This window comes from Spizellomyces punctatus (genome assembly GCF_000182565.1).
Source record: "Spizellomyces punctatus DAOM BR117 chromosome Unknown supercont1.7, whole genome shotgun sequence".
NCBI lineage: Eukaryota > Fungi > Chytridiomycota > Chytridiomycetes > Spizellomycetales > Spizellomycetaceae > Spizellomyces > Spizellomyces punctatus.
The window spans coordinates 129,271-145,258 of record NW_015971543.1 but is presented as its reverse complement, the minus strand read 5'-3'; the positions used below and the strand labels follow the sequence as shown (position 1 = coordinate 145,258).

Genomic DNA, 15,988 nt, shown 5'->3' with positions numbered 1-15,988 from the left:
CCCCCCCCCCCCCCCACCTTTTATGGGAAAGGAACGGGGGCCCGGCCGAGCCCCCCAATTGGGTCGGGTGTTTCAAGCCGCCACCATTTTTTTGAATTCTGAAAGGCCGTGTTTTCTCCGTGGTCTAAACGATGAAGCCCATGTGAGATCATTCTCCAACAATGGAACTATGTTATAAAACTCGGAGCCTCCCCCCCCCCCCCCCCCACCACACACACACCAGATCCCGAAAGGAAATCTCTTTCGCTCAGGGCTTCTGGTCCCTGTCATTCAAAATTAAAGTGGGATGACAGGAGTATCCTGTGCTCGAGAGAATCACACAAAACTCAAAAGGCGACCGATCACCACGGGGGATCTTGGGGGTAATTCATACCCCGGCGGCTACCAGAAACTTGATTTTCAATACGTTTATTTGTTGGGTATATCGCCATATGTCATCGCACTGGGATCTGAAAGGGCATATCACATTTGTATGACGAACGCGACACGACGTCAAGCCAAAGGGGGATTTCCGTCACTCAAATAAAGTAAGTAGGAAAATGGGGGTGTGAGATATCACACCAGAGTGTGACGAGATCGTGATGGGCGTTCGGACGAAACAAAAAAAAAAAGGTATTTGAAGGACGGGTGGAGGAAGAACAGGGCATTTTGCTCAGGTGTTCTTTTTTCTTGGCGCCACGGATTTCTTGTACGGGCTCCTGCTTGATGCTTTCAGGTGCGACATGGGCAAAGGAGCACGGCAAAGGCTTTTCCCCTCCAAAAGGGGACCTCGAACAGCCAGACTTACAAGGATGACTAGGCTCCAGTGTTCTTGTCCTGGAAACTGGCATCTTGCCAATGTGTGGCCTATTTGTCCCTTCAAGCCCTTCCTTCCCTTGGCCAACATCACACAACGACACGTGCGGGTTGAACGAAGCTTCGAGCAGATGGATGGCTTACGTAAACTCTGAAGGCGGTTTCATTCATTGGAATGATTTGAAACATGCATTGCATCCAGGCGTAACTGAAGTGACACCCTCAAGTGAGAAAGGGCCCAAAATTAACACACTGCATCGATCACAGTGGAACGGGGTTTATGGCGAAGAGGAAGAGGCAAGAGGAAGAAGCAGAGGAAGTCATCCCCCCAGCAAGAGATAACCAATGTCATTATTGGGTAAGTGAGAGAACGGCCGTTTGACAGTGAACACTTGTGGGGACGGCGCTTGTCATTTGACTACGTCTTGTTTGTTTGTTCAGGTCAAGCGGAAAAGGAGATACTGCCATCTGGGGGTGAAGCCAGGGAAGACCTATTGTGGGCAACACTCGGTTCTGGAGGAGGGAGAGCCTGGTGATCGCATTCCATGCCCTTATGATCCCAAACAGTACGTTTCCTACCCACACGATTTGTTTAAAAGGACGTCAAAGCAAACCCGTCTGTTAGCAACATTTCAGCAAAAGATGTGGAAAAGCATCTCAAAAAGTGCAACAGCCGCCCCAAACCCTGTCCCCCATTTCACGTTGACGATATCAATGTTCCTCGTTTCCCACCTACGCTCGCATCCGATGATGCGGATGGAATGACTAGTAAAGACCGCCTAAGAGAATTGCCGCCCCACATGTTTACTGCATTAGTGGACAAAATACGGCGGTTGCATGCCAAGGTGTTACCAGAGGGAAAGAATGACTTTGATACGTTCATCTTATCACATCCCGCAATGGCCAGTAGACTGTAAGTGCTGCGACTATAGAATCTCATTGCCGTCGGGCACGACCCACATTCTCACTTGCGCAGTGATATATCACACAGTGGAAAACATGCCACACAACAATCATCGCTGCTTGGCCACTTGGATCGTTTGGGACTCCTCCAGCAGAGTAACGTATACATTGAATTCGGATGCGGAAAAGGCGAACTCGCAAATTGGATACACGTCGCCGTCGGTGACCCTTCCAGATATGTTTTGGTGGATCGTCGCAACTTCCGGCAAAAGGTACCGTGCTGTCCAACTACTCTAGAGGGAAAACACGGTGCTAACCAGGAGTATCATCAGTTTGACGCAAACATCAAACTCGACCCGACAACATGGGTTGATCGGCTCTCCATGGATATAAAAGATCTCGATCTAACGCAATATGGTCGCATCCGATCAGAAAAGAGCGTAGCAGTCTCTAAACATCTTTGCGGATCCGCAACTGACATCACTCTCCGGTGCATCGGACATTACGTAAAGAACGGTGGCAACATTCAAGGAGTCGTCATTGCACTTTGTTGTCACCAGATTTGTAAATACGGCATGTACGTTGATCATGAGTATTTGGATGAGATTGGGGTCAACGAAGAGGAATTTCGGTTCATGTGCGTGATGAGTACGTGGGCTGTTTGTGGAAGTCGGGAACAACGGAGGGCTGCTGAGGAGGAGAGTGCTCTTAAAGGTGTCGCAAATGGGGAGAAGAGCCAGACAGAAGAAGAGGATGACGAAGAGGCAGATCAACACACGATTGAGGCGGTCGATGCCGTAGATTTGCAAAAGGACGGTGAACATTGGTCAGGCCTGTCGTTCTCAGAAAGAGAGAAAATCGGTTTTCAGTGCAAACGCATATTCGATCATGGCCGATTATTATATTTGAGAAGATTGGGATTCGAGGCGGACCTCGTGTATTATATTGGTAAAGACAAGAGCTTGGAGAATCTGGCGCTAGTTGCGCGGTGGAAGGGGGGAGACAGCTGATACTCTTAGAGCCATGCACAAAACTGGGCGCAGTTGAAATAGACGCGAGAGGCAACAGAGCAAAACAGCGAGATTCCGTTGCAACAATTTTTTGAACATTTATTTACAGATGTAAACCATCACTCACTGATCTTATTCATCTCTAAATACTGTGTGTCGGCAACTTCAACGCGCTGTCCAAGAGCCCTCGATGCTCAAATTCACGCGTATTCCAATTTAAGGTGTTTAAGGTAGGCGCGTGGAATCTTGGACGCGTGAAAAAAAAAAAAAAAAAAAAAAAAAAAAAAAAAAAACACAAGCAAACCTTATAGCGTGTAACTTTGGCACATCACCCTGATCCGACATTAGGCGTACCCTGGCAACGACCGCCCAGGAACGCCCAGAAATTATTGCAGCCATCCAGAATTGATTGAACCAGGGTCGCTCATGACGGTAGCTGGAGAACCAAATCTGAAGATCACACCCAACTGAATGATCGGGCGCCAGGCGCGGACCTCGGTAGGGTTCAGTTGACCCCTTGAACGCGTACGCGTGTGGTGGAGGACCCAACGCGTCAAGAGTACCTGCCCTATGACGCACCTCATGGTTCGGTAACGCTTATGCGATCGAGCACATGATGACGGTACTGGCGGTATGAACAGGGGATGCCCCTCCGAGCCTCCGAGATGTATCTGCGCAACCCCTGCGGTATGAAAAGGGTGCAGGTATACGAGACCCTCCCTAGGAGTGGGTACGGGATGTCTCCGACAATGTGTCTATCTTCTGTCCATCTTTTTTGCGAGATCGTGATCGACGTCATCGCGTCCCAGATCTCTAACGCCAACATCTCTTGAGCGGATCTTCCTAGTGAAATCTTAAACGACGTCATGTATCTCGAAAAATCTGTGGATCTCCGTCCACAACATCGAAAGGACGATTCGGGCCAAGTCAATCCAAATGGAGGATCTGGTAACGTTCAAGTACCCAACACATACAAGAATTGCAACAGCTACGGGATGCCGAAGCGGGCCACTCAACCTTGAAACACTGCAGCCTCGTCAATGGGCAAGGCCAGCAAGGCTCAAAGACTCTTTTGTCGGTGGCCCCGAATCGGCGCTTAACCATGAATACGTGCATGCCTCAGCAATGAAGCACTCAGCAACGCTTCAAGGAGCCTGCGCATATGCAATGCTTGCCGTGGGAGACCGAGGGGGCCACTTACCTACGAGATGCGCCGAGGCGGGCAACTCGACTTTAGAGCGCTGCAGCCTCGCCAATGGGGCCGAGCAACGCTTAAGCACCCTTTTGTCGGCGGTCCCGAATCGGCGCTTAACCCTGATATCCGCGCATCGGCCGCTGAGCCCACGCGCACGCCCCATCATCTTCCCTCACCTCAACAATCTGCCGAGCCCACGCGCACGCCCCAGCAATGGAGCGGGAGGCTCGGCAGCATTGGACGGTCCTAGCGCATGAATTTTAGCCGATGCCACCATCTTCACTCACCTCAACGGCCCGCCGAGCCCACGCGCACGCCCCAGCAATGGAGGGGGAGGCTCGGCAGCATTTGAACGACCCGGTCCTAGCGCATGAACGGTAGCCGATGCCACTATCGTCCCTCACCTCAACAATCGTAATCGCTTGACTGCATCCGCTTACATGGCGATGTGAGAATATCTGTCAGCCAGAAACGTTAGAGTATTACGTGTACGTCATTGTGAGACCATCTTTCCTCCTTGACCAAATCCGTAGAGAACGCACTAGGAAGTGCGTGGACAAGCTGGCTAAACGCCGCCTTGCAGTCTTGGCCGAATCCGTAAAGGGCTTGAAGTACGTGCGCCAGACTGGCTGATTGCCTCCCTGCATTCTTGGCCGAATCTGTAGAGAAAGTGAAGTGAATTTCTTTTCGGTAATAGGAGCACTTGCTTTCCTTTTCGCGTTTACAGCCTGTCGAGCGCAATAGATGAGTAAGTGCGCATGTCCAAAGGCGATGCGTAAGTACCTTGCGTTTACATCTTGGCCTCATTCACTGAGAGGAAACGCTTTGTGGCATATATGCCTGCTCTGTTTGTCACCCGAACAGACTGCCGAACCGAAAGGGTAAGGAACAGAGAATGTCGGTAGCAGATGTAGGCTGTCGCTGTACCAACCTAGCGCACCTGTCGTGACGCCTTGGCCGATTCCGCTGAGAAGGCAGGTTCTCAGACGGATGAGAGCTGCTTGTAAGCTCGCGTTGGTCATGCTGTTGAGATGGTCTGAAGACCGAGCAAAGGCAAGATGGAGAAGGGGGGAATCGGCTGGAGGGGGCCATTTTATAACCCCCAGGGCACGCGTGTGTTTACTGCGCACGAGATGGGCGTGTTGTAGTGATAGAAGATTTCTTTGCTAATTGCTTACGTAATGATTCCCACAAAGAACGCTATGCTGCGCAATTTGCGAAGAGTACTTCTTTGCATCACGACATATGTGACATCCAGATAAAACAAAATATTAGAGATGATTGGAGTTCAACGAGATATAAGCTTGGGGCATACCAGCATTGGCAGTGTAGGATCGAATTGGATCTTCCCAATGTTGGTACCCAGCACAGTATGTCAAGACTCTCCAGATATTTGCGCACAATTTCCCCTGCACGATGTCTCAGAATGACATTTCAAATATTCTATCGAAAGTGTGCAAGGCTCAATCTACCGCTAACAGAATACAAGAAAAATTGTAGCTCATGTCAGGTCATTAAGATTTGTCTAGATTTTTTTTGAAAGGTAATAAGCGATGTATCGTGAGGAGAGTAGAGTAACTCGCCCTCACGGTGCGCCAGTTTTCCTCTCCTCCCATCTATAATCTCTTCGCTCTCGTGATAGTCCATTATGACCTACATTGTTCGTAGTAAACTGCAGCTCTGCTGTTCTAGGTGAACTCACCTTTGATCTGGCTAGAAATCAGTATGAAGCCCTCCGGCTACCCGTCGGATACGGCTCCCCTCCTGTCCGACGAGGGGAGTCTCCAGACCCTCAATCCCATTACGGCGCAGCTGCGCAACATCGCAACCTGCATCCCGCACACCTCGTCTTGGTGTGCTCAAATAGCTAGTCCACTCAGGAGCGAAATGAGATGCCTGCTCTAATCCGCGCTTCTTCGTGGTAACCTGAGGGGTTGTGGAGTTCTGTTACTTTCCCCCGATGAAGAAACATGCGGCGATCCGCCATCTGAATCGAGTGGCATGGGGGGTCTGAGCAGCCGGTAGCCAAGGAGTCCATACCACCAGCCGTGGAGTGCTTTTTTCGTTAATAAACTAGTGCTGGAGACACAGAACATTGATTGAACAGTGATATCGGTTCGGTGGCGTGTCGATTTCGGCTCTGACTGAAAAAGCTTCAGAAAGCTGTACGTATTGCAGACGTTAAAAATTGGCCGAGGTAGCCAGTGGTATTTGTTGTAGCATTGGGCTTTTTTTGAAAGACTTGTGATTAAAACTGCCTTCTAATATTTTGCATTTAAATAGTCGCGCAATATTTTAATACGTTTATCATTCTATCTTCTATGTACCCTCTAATTAGAGAATCTACATTTTTCGAAATCTAGCCTGAACAAACACACGTTCCATTGACAAGTCCCGCTTGCGATTGACCACCGTCTTAACGACGTATTGATTTTCAAGCACTTCGAACCCGGCTACTTTGAACAGTTCTTCTAGGCGCTCTGAACAATGGAATGAGTCCGTGCTTAACATATTTCTAATAACAGACGAAATGAGGATACCTGTACTGAAGAAATAAGAGAAGGTTCCGTCCTGTCGAACATAAAAATTCTCGTCCATCTTTGATCCAGGTTTAAAGCGGAGCTGGGCAGCATCGTAGAGACCTAGAATCCGGTAATGAGAGTCCAGCAAAAAAGGGCCCTAAGCAATCGCTTTAGATATGCATACCATAATCTCTGAAGAGAACGATTCCTCCCGGTTTAAGAACGGTTTTGAGATTTTCTATTGATGCTGACATGTTGCTACAGAGGCAATACTGTTCATAACTGAATCAGAAAGATGCTTGCATTGAGGGAGCCACTCACGCTGGAGGTACTGCACTTAACACAAATAGTGCAGATATCAGATCTAGTGATTCGGCGGGGATGCTGTCGGTGAGAGGCGATTTGGTAATGTCGCAAACAAAGGCTTTGCAGCGGCCTTCAGCATATTTCGGATCTGCCTATGCATCAATAAGCTCTTTGACACTGGATTCTTATGATGTATTCCGTGACTACCTTGACGAAATCAACAGCTCGCGTCGACAGGTCGCACGCGTAGATGAAAAGCTCTTGATTGATGTCTAGTAATGGGTAGAGAAAATTTCCCACCCCACAGCCTGTCAAGAAAGGCATGTGTTACTGGACTTCCAAAGCATACATTTCCATGCTCGATTTCTTGCTTACCCAGTTCTGGCGTTCGGTGAGACACGAGGAGACGCAAATGAGCTGAAGCCATCGGCGAGCGTTTATTAAATATCAAAACACACCTAGCAATTTCTGGATGAGAGAAATCAGAATGTTTTAACAGGTGTTTGGGTCCAAAAGGGTGCTTAATCCTCACCTTTGAAGATTTCTCGCCGCCGGAGGGTCGCAATTCTGGAAATTCTCTATCTGTCCAATGCCGATCTTTGAAGAAGTTTGTTGTATTTCTCTGTTCATAGCGCATTGATAGCCCACTCCAGGATTCAAACGTTACTGCGTGTATTCAAACCTTATAAAATCTAGATAGAATGAGCGGACAGAATGTTTAAAGTTATCTATAACAAACAGCTACTTACAGATCCCAATTACGAGCGGTCTCATTCATCAATTTCTGATATTGAAACTCAGGTACTTTTTTAGTGTCCTTGGAGAGAATTTCTTTGGCTCTTGCTTCCCGGTTCGCCGTAGTGCCCCTTGGAACTGCTGGGGATTGCCCGTTTGGATCCATGCTGTGATTGACGTTCGATTGATAAAAAAGTGTCCAGTGTGTCAAGGTGGCTGTTGACGGTGCTTTCTTGAGGCGCTGTTATGGCAATATTGACAAGGATCTGTAAATGTCAGAAAAACCAAACGAATTTCGTCGGAAGCTTGCTCGTTCTCCGCCAAATGGCACAGCAAGGCACGTGACCCACTGAGATCCAAGTGTGGGGCAACTGATGAGTTCCCGTCCCACTGCCAGCCCTTTGCCCTTCTAGGTCTTCATTTTGTTTGTGATCTTAATTGTTGGTAAGTATTGAAACGTCTGCAAGGTAACCATAATCTCTAACAAAGTCCCCGTCACTGCCTTTGCTTTAATCTGGTTTACTACAATTGGCAAGCATTGATCACAACGTATCTCTCCAAGTATTCCGCTACATGTCCAATCTGGGCATTTGCGCTATCAAAGGGCGTCACACTCCAACTACCCAAGACTACCTCTTCACAAAGGTTATTTTGTCAGTACACTATACTGTACGCCGTAATAATCATATCGGGGTGGATAAACATGACGCAAACATGGCCTCCCCCCCACTTAACCCTTGACACACACGTAATGACGCGCATCGCGTAATGAACAAGTGTTCAAAAAGTGAACGGATGTTTGCCCCCCCTTTTAACCAAAAGGTAACGTGAACACTCACAAACACAAGAGAGTCATAGCCATTTCAAAGAAAAACAAAACTGAATAAAAACCTACCGACACCCCCAACCTTTCTTTTTCTTATTCATGTCTGACGTCTCGACCGATTCGCACTTTCTTTCTGCAAACGCAACAGATACTGATTCCACTGCAACCAGTGCGCTTCCACCAACAATTCAGGATATTTTTCCAGGAGCCAATCCTAATTCTGCTACAAAGGAGGACTTGAGAACAATGGATTCTAATGTTGATACAACCGTTTCAACGCCTATGGCTGTCCACCATGATGTAGGAGGTGGAAAAGCAAGAGTTACTGAAGGTGGTGGTGAGTTGGCGTTTGTGTAATTGTTATGGGGAGCAGCGTTATTGACTCGTGTGTGTTGTGCAAAGTCACGACGGATAAGTCTGTCTATGTGAAGTCCTACAGTAAGCTCTTGTTTGTCTGTATTAATGTATTGAATACTTGAATGGCTAATGTATGATTGTCTAGTTCGCTCACTGCTTCTCTGGGAGCGCCCTCTCTACTCCCTGGCTGCTGTTTCAACGTTACTTTCCCTCAACTACGCCTTGACTCACTACTCTCCGATTCGCATTCTATCCTTCCTGCTGGCTTCAGCGACTTTTGCCAACATGGTTTTTGTCAACTTGTGGGTGTATAGTGGGAGTTTGTTTGTGAATGTGCAGCAACATGGTGGTGTCAAAAAGCCTCCTACCATGTAAGTTTAATGAATTTAGTGTGTCAAACCCAAAATATGGATACTAATGTCCTTGCAGGTGGTTTTTGGACCATGCAAATCGCCAGCCAGTCAATCGTAATCTTGTTCGAGACTGGGTTGATTTCGTTGTGGACACGATCAACTTGGCCTTCTCCTACGTGGCTAGCATTATTGCTGTAGATGATAATGTCCGATCTGCAAAGGTTTGTTAGTTTGGATTTTGGCAACAGTCGTAGAGTCTCATGTTCTTTCTTCGTGTACAGGCTCTTCTCTTCACTGGATTCGTCTACCTGCTCTCTGGATATATTTCTTCCAGCACACTTTTTTATACTGGTACGTCTGCACACCAGTTAACTACATATGGTCACCTACAGATTTGCTAACCATGCTCTCAGCGGTGATCCTCACTTTCGCGACCCCACGCCTATACCTCGCGAATAGGGCACAGATTGACACCTACCTTCACACGGCATCAGATGCCTTTGCGAAGCATACTCACAAGATAACAGACAGCCTGTCAATCTATTTGAACACGGCGGCAGCGAGAGCGAGGATGAAGGTTGAAGAAGCAAAGGGCAAGGTCAAGAAGCACGAGTGAAGACGGAATACTACATTGGGTGGTCCATTGATGAATAGTGGCGTTTATGGGTCAAGGTCTCAGGAGTTTAAGTTCTTGTGATATTGTAGTTTCGACATGGTGCATGTATCTTGGTTTTCTGTTGTTTTGTAAAAAGACATCTATTTGGATTGCTTCAGTGGGCAAGATATTGCTGACATAATCACGATTGCTGTTCCTCGGACGTGTCGGCGTCGTTGAGTGCAGGGTAGACCAACCGCAAGTATGGGTTTGAAAACGATCATCGAAAATGCACGAGCAAGCAATGCTACTGCATTAGACCTCAATGAGCAAGGGTTGAAGCATCTTCCCGCGGAATTGTGTGAGCTCGTATCCTTTTGCTGCTGCCCTTGATTATATTCTGATGGATTTCAATTCGAAAGTGGAGGTTGAATCTCTGACCCGACTCAACTTGGCTCATAACCGGCTGACTGGTAAGCTTGAAACTGGTGCTTCAATCCTCTAGCTGCACCCGGTTTACCTGGACTGATCTGAGACAATCACGGATTGTCAGATGTATCGGAAAACATTGTCCGTCTCAAAAACCTCGAGATGCTCACTGTGTTTGGGAATAAGCTGGGTGAACTGCCCAAAACAATTAACGGTATAAGAACGCTAAAGTTTTTGACGGCAAGGTAAAATGGGGTAAATACTGTGTGTTGTTGGCCTTGCGTTAGTTCCAGATGCAGTGCAGGGTACTCAATCGATCTTGTTTTCTGTGTTATGCGTCTGCCAGTCACAACTTTATCTATGAACTTCCGCAGGGTTTTGGAAGTTGTCCCAGTCTGGTGTTTTTGGATATGAGTTGTAACCAGCTCAAAGAACTATCGCCAAATTTTGGGTTCTTGAGTACGTTGCTTTCTCCTTTGGCTCCTACATTTCCATTCTGGCTGATATTGTCTTGGCTCTAGCAACGCTTCGATCCCTCCATCTGTCTGACAACCATCTTGAGACATTACCCGCAGAAATTGGCAAATTGACACAACTCGCAACTGTATGTATTATCGGTTCAAAGTTTTATTACTCACAGCGCTGACTTGGGTGCCCAGCTTGTTCTCTGTAACAACGACCTGACCTCCCTTCCCGACGAGATTGGTAACCTCCAGTCTCTAAAATACTGTCTCCTCCAAGGCAACAAGCTCAAGTCACTTCCAAAGAGCTTTGCCACCATACCGCTGGAAAGCGAAGGATCGGTGTTAAAGCTGTACAAAAATCCTTGGTACCCGTTTCTGGCTGATATATTGGAAGACAACAATGTACAGGCGTTCCTTGATGTGATGAGATCTGATTCGTACCAGGATAAAGTCAAAGAGGCTGAAGCCAAGTGAGTACTTCTTCCAGCATATCAGTGGAAGACTCGAGGGTGGTGCTCGGCAAGCCGTTGAACCGCTCTGATCCCGTCTTATGTTGCAGGAAATCAAAGAAATAACTACCGTAGACCTATGGAGTTGTGTATGTAGGATGAGCAATCCCAAGCTTTTGACATTCTATCCATGGATCTCTGCTAAGGGCAGCATAAAACCCACTCTTATTTCTGGGAGATGGACTTGGAAATGCTTAATATTTATCAACCCAATCTGCACTGCTACTCTGAACCCTCATTACTATAGCAACAAAGATGACACACCATTTCCATCCCCACTCCGATCTGTTCCTTTATAGGACATGAACAGACACATGTGGGCATAAGGTCTCTGATGGGTGTGACCGGTCTTGCGTCTTATGTGCAACAACTGCAGCCTTCTCCCGGTGAACATTTGGAATGGCAACTAGGACCTGCAAGTGTGGACAAGGAAGACGCTTCACAGGTCGTTTTTGTTGACGGACATGCCTACGGTGAGCTCTTGTGTGTAGGACGATATTTGCGAATGAGGAATTCACCAATCGTTGTTATATATCAGCGCATCATGTTGCCAAGGAGATCAGCTGGGCGCAAGGAGGTTGGCTGATTCACTGTTTGCATGTCAATTTGATTTCGTAGTCCTAAACACTTGGGTACGCAGCTCGTCCCCATTTGTTAGCCAAAGTCCTTGGCAAGCAAGTTGAAATCTTCAAGCGAGCTGGCTTTCGGTTGACCTTTGTCTTCGATGGAGTCCTCCCTGTGCATAAGATTGATGAACGTATCGGTCGAGATGCCGAAAAGATATCACGAATCAGCACAGTCATGGCCGAGGTAGTCAAACGACGAGCGTTGGGTGCCATATCCGCTACCTCTTCACCGGTAGCTGCTACCCTCTTACCACCTCTTGCCATTCCGGCATTAATGAATCAACTCCGCGAAATGGATATCCCCATCATCGTTCCGCAAAGGGAAGCGGATGTAGCCCTTGCTCAGATGGCTCGCACTCAGTCAGCTCCAGTTATCAGCCTCGATAGCGACTTTTTTGTTCATCTGCTTGAAGATCCCGACCGTTGTTCGCAAGAGGAAGTTTCCTCGTCCAGTCGGCCCCTCCTTGGCTACATTCCTTTGAACACCCTGCGTGTCAACGAAGACGTCCTGCATGCTCAGCTTTTTCGCCGCCCAAGAGTTGCAGAATCACTTGGAGTTTGCCCGAGTTTGCTGCCGGCGTTGGCTGCCTTGGTCGGCTGTGATTACACCTCTCGTCGCGATCGTGCCAGTGCTATGCAAGAGATCCTTGGCGCGAAGAAGGGACATGCACGGATAAAGCATGTGGTGAAACTGTTGAGCGGACTGAATGATCTAGCCGACCCATTGGCTGCCATTGATATGTTGATGTCCAGACATGTCCCTGCCGGGTCGGCGATAGAGGTCGGCGCGGAATTGAAGTTCGCGGTGGCGCAATATATTGGGTTGAATGAGAAAACACTCCCGATTCCGCCAGCAGCGTCAGCTACCATTACCATGCTGTATCGCACAGGAGGGTTTAATCATAAACTAGTGGAGGTAGCCACCCAGCGCATATTCTGGTGCTCGCCTTTTTTGGAAGACATTGGGCGGGGTGAGGTGTTTTCCACAGCCATTTTCTGCCGCATTGTTCGCACTGACACGTCCTTCTATTACAACTTGTAGCCGCTGCATGGGAAGTAGCACGCCCTCTACGGAGATGGGCCTATGCGTTGATCAGTTGGTCTACGGAGCAAAGCAGAGAAAATCAACCGGATAGCAAGTCGCTTTGGGAAGGCTTACCAGTCGACGAGCAGTTATGGGTAGATTACGTGAGAGGTAACCTCTTGGTCAAGGAATACCTTCGACGTGGAGAACGACTGGTTGCAGAGAACGTAAAACCTGTTGCGTGGGATGAGTTGAAAACTCTGTCAATCAGCGTAACCGGCAGCGACTCGAAACACACTCTATTGAGCCTGTCTGATTCGGCACGGGAAGCGATGCATTTACGTATCCTCAAATCCGACACCGACAAGATACGATCTTTGCCTGTAGGAATTCGTCCCCTTGCTATCAGCGTGCGTAGCATGATCTCAGAATTATCCGCTCGAGGGCAACCCCTAGCCAATTACGAACTGGTTGCACTGGTCAGCGCAGGGCTCGTGTCATATTCCCGGGCTCAGAGCGAATCGAATTTGCCAATGCCCACCACCAACATGGCTACCGGAGCCGCATCAACCCCTCTCACATTACACCGGTTGGCTCAAATGGAAGTCTTTCTTTTTTCCTCTCTGATTCTCGCACAATCCTTATTACATCCACTGATTCACCACAACGATTTTTTAACTGGACATTGGACCTGTTTGGACGGCCAGGAGTTTCATCGATGCATAGAGTTGGCGAAGGGTGGTGCGGAGCATGTGCGATTACTTTGTGGTGATGGCCATGAGCAGGCCGATGAGCAGAGACTTGGGCTCTATAGGCAAGTTTTTGAGGCCGTCGTGGAGGGATTAGAGGACTGTGTGGAAAGAGTTATGAGCTATGGCGGCGTGAGTGGCAAGAAGAAAAAGAAGAGAATAAAGACCAAAGGGAATGAGAAGACTGTTGGCCAAGGAGGCCTGAGAGCTAGTAGTAATTTATTTGATGTATTATCTTCCGGGTGTAGTTTTTAGTTACGGAGCGGTGGATATGATTACGACTCGTCCGCTACTGGACTTTTTGATTTAGCGTTAGTTTTGTGTACATATGTTTTTTGAGGCTTGGTGCTGATTTGGGCTGCCACATATTTCATATATATTTACGTGTACTATTTGAAGGATAGTTTTTGTGCCATTGCATTGTTTAATTGAGTGAGTTACTACAGCGCTTGGCCAGGATGTCATGAATGAACGGATCAACGTTCACATCTGATTGTGCACTGATTACAGAATTGGTTCACACCCAACCCACTCTACCCGGGCACCTTTCCATCTTGTTCTCACACACCTCTCAAGCGGCGGTATCAACTCGGTGTCATGTTCGCTATCCACAATGCCTTCACCACAAATCACCCGAATACGAATCTCACCATCCTGATTCGCCAATCCATCATAGTAAATCAATTCCAACGTCTTTTGATATTCATCCAAGGCAGTCGGTGAGAAAAGGGTCGTGTAATGAGATTCAGAGTGGATGGTCCAAATGGGATATTTTGGAAATTTATAAAAAGAGCCTACGCGGATGGTCCCGTACGATTCAAACAGGGATAAGAATCCTGTCGGTGGGGTGTTTTGTACACCTTTCATGACATATCCATCTGTTTGTTGGGTACCGTTGAAGACGTTCGATACAGCTTGACCGGTTAAGATGAGGTTGACAAGGTCTTGTGTGCAGTAACCATGCGTAGCGATGAGGGGTGTGGAGGGGTCGTCCATTTCGGTTTGAAGGAGGGTGGGTGTGTGAGTTAGGAGGAGGGAGTAGAGGAGGGGGAGGAGGTGGTGTGGTCGGTGGTGAATGAGAAAGATGGTAAGATTGGGCAGGGTTGTAAGGGTGTGGAGGGTGAGGTTGAGAGGTGTAGGAGTTGGTGTTGGGGTTTGGAGGCTGGTAAGAGATTGGATTAGTTTTGCCTCATTTGAATAATAATGTCGAAATGTCAATGACTCGAGAATATTTACTCACATCCCAACCACGACTCTTCCAAACCTCTCACCACCTGCCCTCCACAGCACCTCTGCGACGCCCCTCCAAAGTGCTTCCTCGGCTTCCTTCCTCGAGACCCGGCACACATCTCTGCCTCTCTCCACTAAAACTTTTATTAAGCTAGCTTGAATTCCCGCCAGCACGCCGCATGGGCCGCCCTTAGTCTGGACTAGTCCATAGGGCAAGGATGGGTTCGTGTTGAGGGTTAATGTAGCTGTTAACCACGCTGGTGGGGGTTTCTGACGATCCCAAAGCAAGTTGTGGAGGGTTTGGGACTCTGCGTGTGTGAGAGGGGTCGGGTTGGTTGGAAGGGGAGGAGGGTTGGACAAAGGGTTGAAATCGAGCTCTGTATCAGAGTGGGTTGGTGAAATGGAGGTTATTTCAATGTCGTTGGCGTTGTGGCGTTGTGGTTTTGATCCCGGGCGACGATCCGAATTGATCGGCTTTGAACTATGCATGTCGACATTCGTCGAGTCTTTTTGTCTTGATTGCGTACTGGATGCGAATTCTTGGTGGGTCAAGGACTTGCGGGCAAAGTGTTGGGTACTATTTAATGTTTGCTTTGGGGATGGATCATATCTCATTGGCGATCTCGGTGAAGGAGGACTGGCAATTTCAATTCGAGTGCTCATCGGCTTTCGGCTTGCAACTTGCTTCACTCTAGAAGTTGGCGCCGACAGAGATTCAGACGAGATTCGTGATCGTTCCGCAATGTGACCGCTTTTCATGGTATCTGGTTGGCTATCAGAGGTTGCCCTCCCTGCCACACCGTTCGCCCTAGCGAGCTCAACTAACGTCTCCAACAAAAATTCCTCCTTTGGTCTTGATCCCAATGCCCTTTCGACCTCCCTTCGCTTTAAAATCCCAAGCTCGTTCGCAGCAACGCCCTGTTGTTCCGATAGCTCGTGCAACAGGACTTTGACAGTCTTTTTGAGACGTAGATCAGAGAGGTAAGTACGGACTAGCGAGATGGAAAGAATCCTTGTGGTAGAATCTCGGATGCTAGGTGCTGGCGGCTGTGGGGTTGTGATCGGGATGAGTGTCATTGGATGGACGTGACAAGGAGAAGCTGATAGCGAATCCAACGACGACGAATCCACAGGTCGGCGTGATTACGTTATACGCGTTCGTCAACACTTGGTTCTTGGGTAGGGCTTTAATCCCCTGGCACGCAATCCGGTGCTGGTCTCAGCCTGAAGACAGGCTTGCCGGATTCCTTTTGATCCTTGCAGGAACTTGCAAAGTGGGATCTCATATGTGTCAGTGCATGGGGTGTAAAATTGTGGCAAGAAAAGAAGGCAGCCCTTCATCAATACGAGGCATAACAAG

The 15,988-nt window shown here is 48.2% G+C and overlaps 7 protein-coding genes across 7 annotated transcripts; 4 read left to right on the top strand and 3 right to left on the bottom strand.

The window, feature by feature from the left end:
- The first annotated feature begins 945 nt into the window (after nt 1–945).
- Nucleotides 946–2,885, top strand: SPPG_04383 (tRNA:m4X modification enzyme). The gene is made up of 5 exons (XM_016752622.1): nt 946–1,153; nt 1,237–1,361; nt 1,421–1,708; nt 1,772–1,970; nt 2,031–2,885. Exons 1-5 carry the CDS (start codon nt 1,076–1,078, stop codon nt 2,706–2,708), a joined length of 1,368 nt encoding a protein of 455 aa, XP_016608078.1. The 5' UTR covers nt 946–1,075; the 3' UTR covers nt 2,709–2,885.
- Nucleotides 2,886–3,003: 118 nt separating this feature from the next.
- SPPG_09189 (uncharacterized protein) lies at nt 3,004–4,962 on the bottom strand. The gene is made up of 2 exons (XM_016757346.1): nt 4,835–4,962; nt 3,004–4,768 (listed from the first exon to the last, which is right to left on the bottom strand). The coding sequence occupies exon 2, from the start codon at nt 4,708–4,710 to the stop codon at nt 4,378–4,380; it is 333 nt and encodes a 110-aa protein (XP_016608077.1). The 5' UTR covers nt 4,711–4,768; nt 4,835–4,962; the 3' UTR covers nt 3,004–4,377.
- Nucleotides 4,963–6,145: 1,183 nt separating this feature from the next.
- SPPG_04381 (uncharacterized protein) lies at nt 6,146–7,804 on the bottom strand. The gene is made up of 10 exons (XM_016752621.1): nt 7,481–7,804; nt 7,414–7,423; nt 7,264–7,353; nt 7,190–7,199; nt 7,107–7,112; nt 6,939–7,039; nt 6,747–6,883; nt 6,610–6,683; nt 6,444–6,545; nt 6,146–6,383 (listed from the first exon to the last, which is right to left on the bottom strand). The coding sequence occupies exons 1-10, from the start codon at nt 7,630–7,632 to the stop codon at nt 6,247–6,249; spliced, it is 819 nt and encodes a 272-aa protein (XP_016608076.1). The 5' UTR covers nt 7,633–7,804; the 3' UTR covers nt 6,146–6,246.
- A 365-nt stretch (nt 7,805–8,169) lies between these two features.
- On the top strand, nt 8,170–9,794 carry SPPG_04380 (uncharacterized protein). Its single transcript, XM_016752620.1, has 6 exons — nt 8,170–8,629; nt 8,695–8,730; nt 8,795–9,020; nt 9,079–9,223; nt 9,284–9,353; nt 9,416–9,794. Exons 1-6 carry the CDS (start codon nt 8,392–8,394, stop codon nt 9,616–9,618), a joined length of 918 nt encoding a protein of 305 aa, XP_016608075.1. The 5' UTR covers nt 8,170–8,391; the 3' UTR covers nt 9,619–9,794.
- A 58-nt stretch (nt 9,795–9,852) lies between these two features.
- SPPG_04379 (uncharacterized protein) lies at nt 9,853–11,224 on the top strand. Its single transcript, XM_016752619.1, has 7 exons — nt 9,853–9,958; nt 10,020–10,070; nt 10,151–10,271; nt 10,373–10,485; nt 10,548–10,630; nt 10,686–10,960; nt 11,050–11,224. Exons 1-7 carry the CDS (start codon nt 9,862–9,864, stop codon nt 11,063–11,065), a joined length of 756 nt encoding a protein of 251 aa, XP_016608074.1. The 5' UTR covers nt 9,853–9,861; the 3' UTR covers nt 11,066–11,224.
- Nucleotides 11,225–11,299: 75 nt separating this feature from the next.
- SPPG_04378 (uncharacterized protein) lies at nt 11,300–13,832 on the top strand. Its single transcript, XM_016752618.1, has 4 exons — nt 11,300–11,472; nt 11,538–11,576; nt 11,640–12,596; nt 12,668–13,832. The coding sequence occupies exons 1-4, from the start codon at nt 11,334–11,336 to the stop codon at nt 13,651–13,653; spliced, it is 2,121 nt and encodes a 706-aa protein (XP_016608073.1). The 5' UTR covers nt 11,300–11,333; the 3' UTR covers nt 13,654–13,832.
- SPPG_04377 (uncharacterized protein) lies at nt 13,751–15,705 on the bottom strand (the record flags this gene model as incomplete). Its single annotated transcript, XM_016752617.1, has 2 exons — nt 13,751–14,560; nt 14,639–15,705. 2 exons carry the CDS (start codon nt 15,703–15,705, stop codon nt 13,903–13,905), a joined length of 1,725 nt encoding a protein of 574 aa, XP_016608072.1. The 3' UTR covers nt 13,751–13,902.
- Nucleotides 15,706–15,988: the final 283 nt, after the last annotated feature.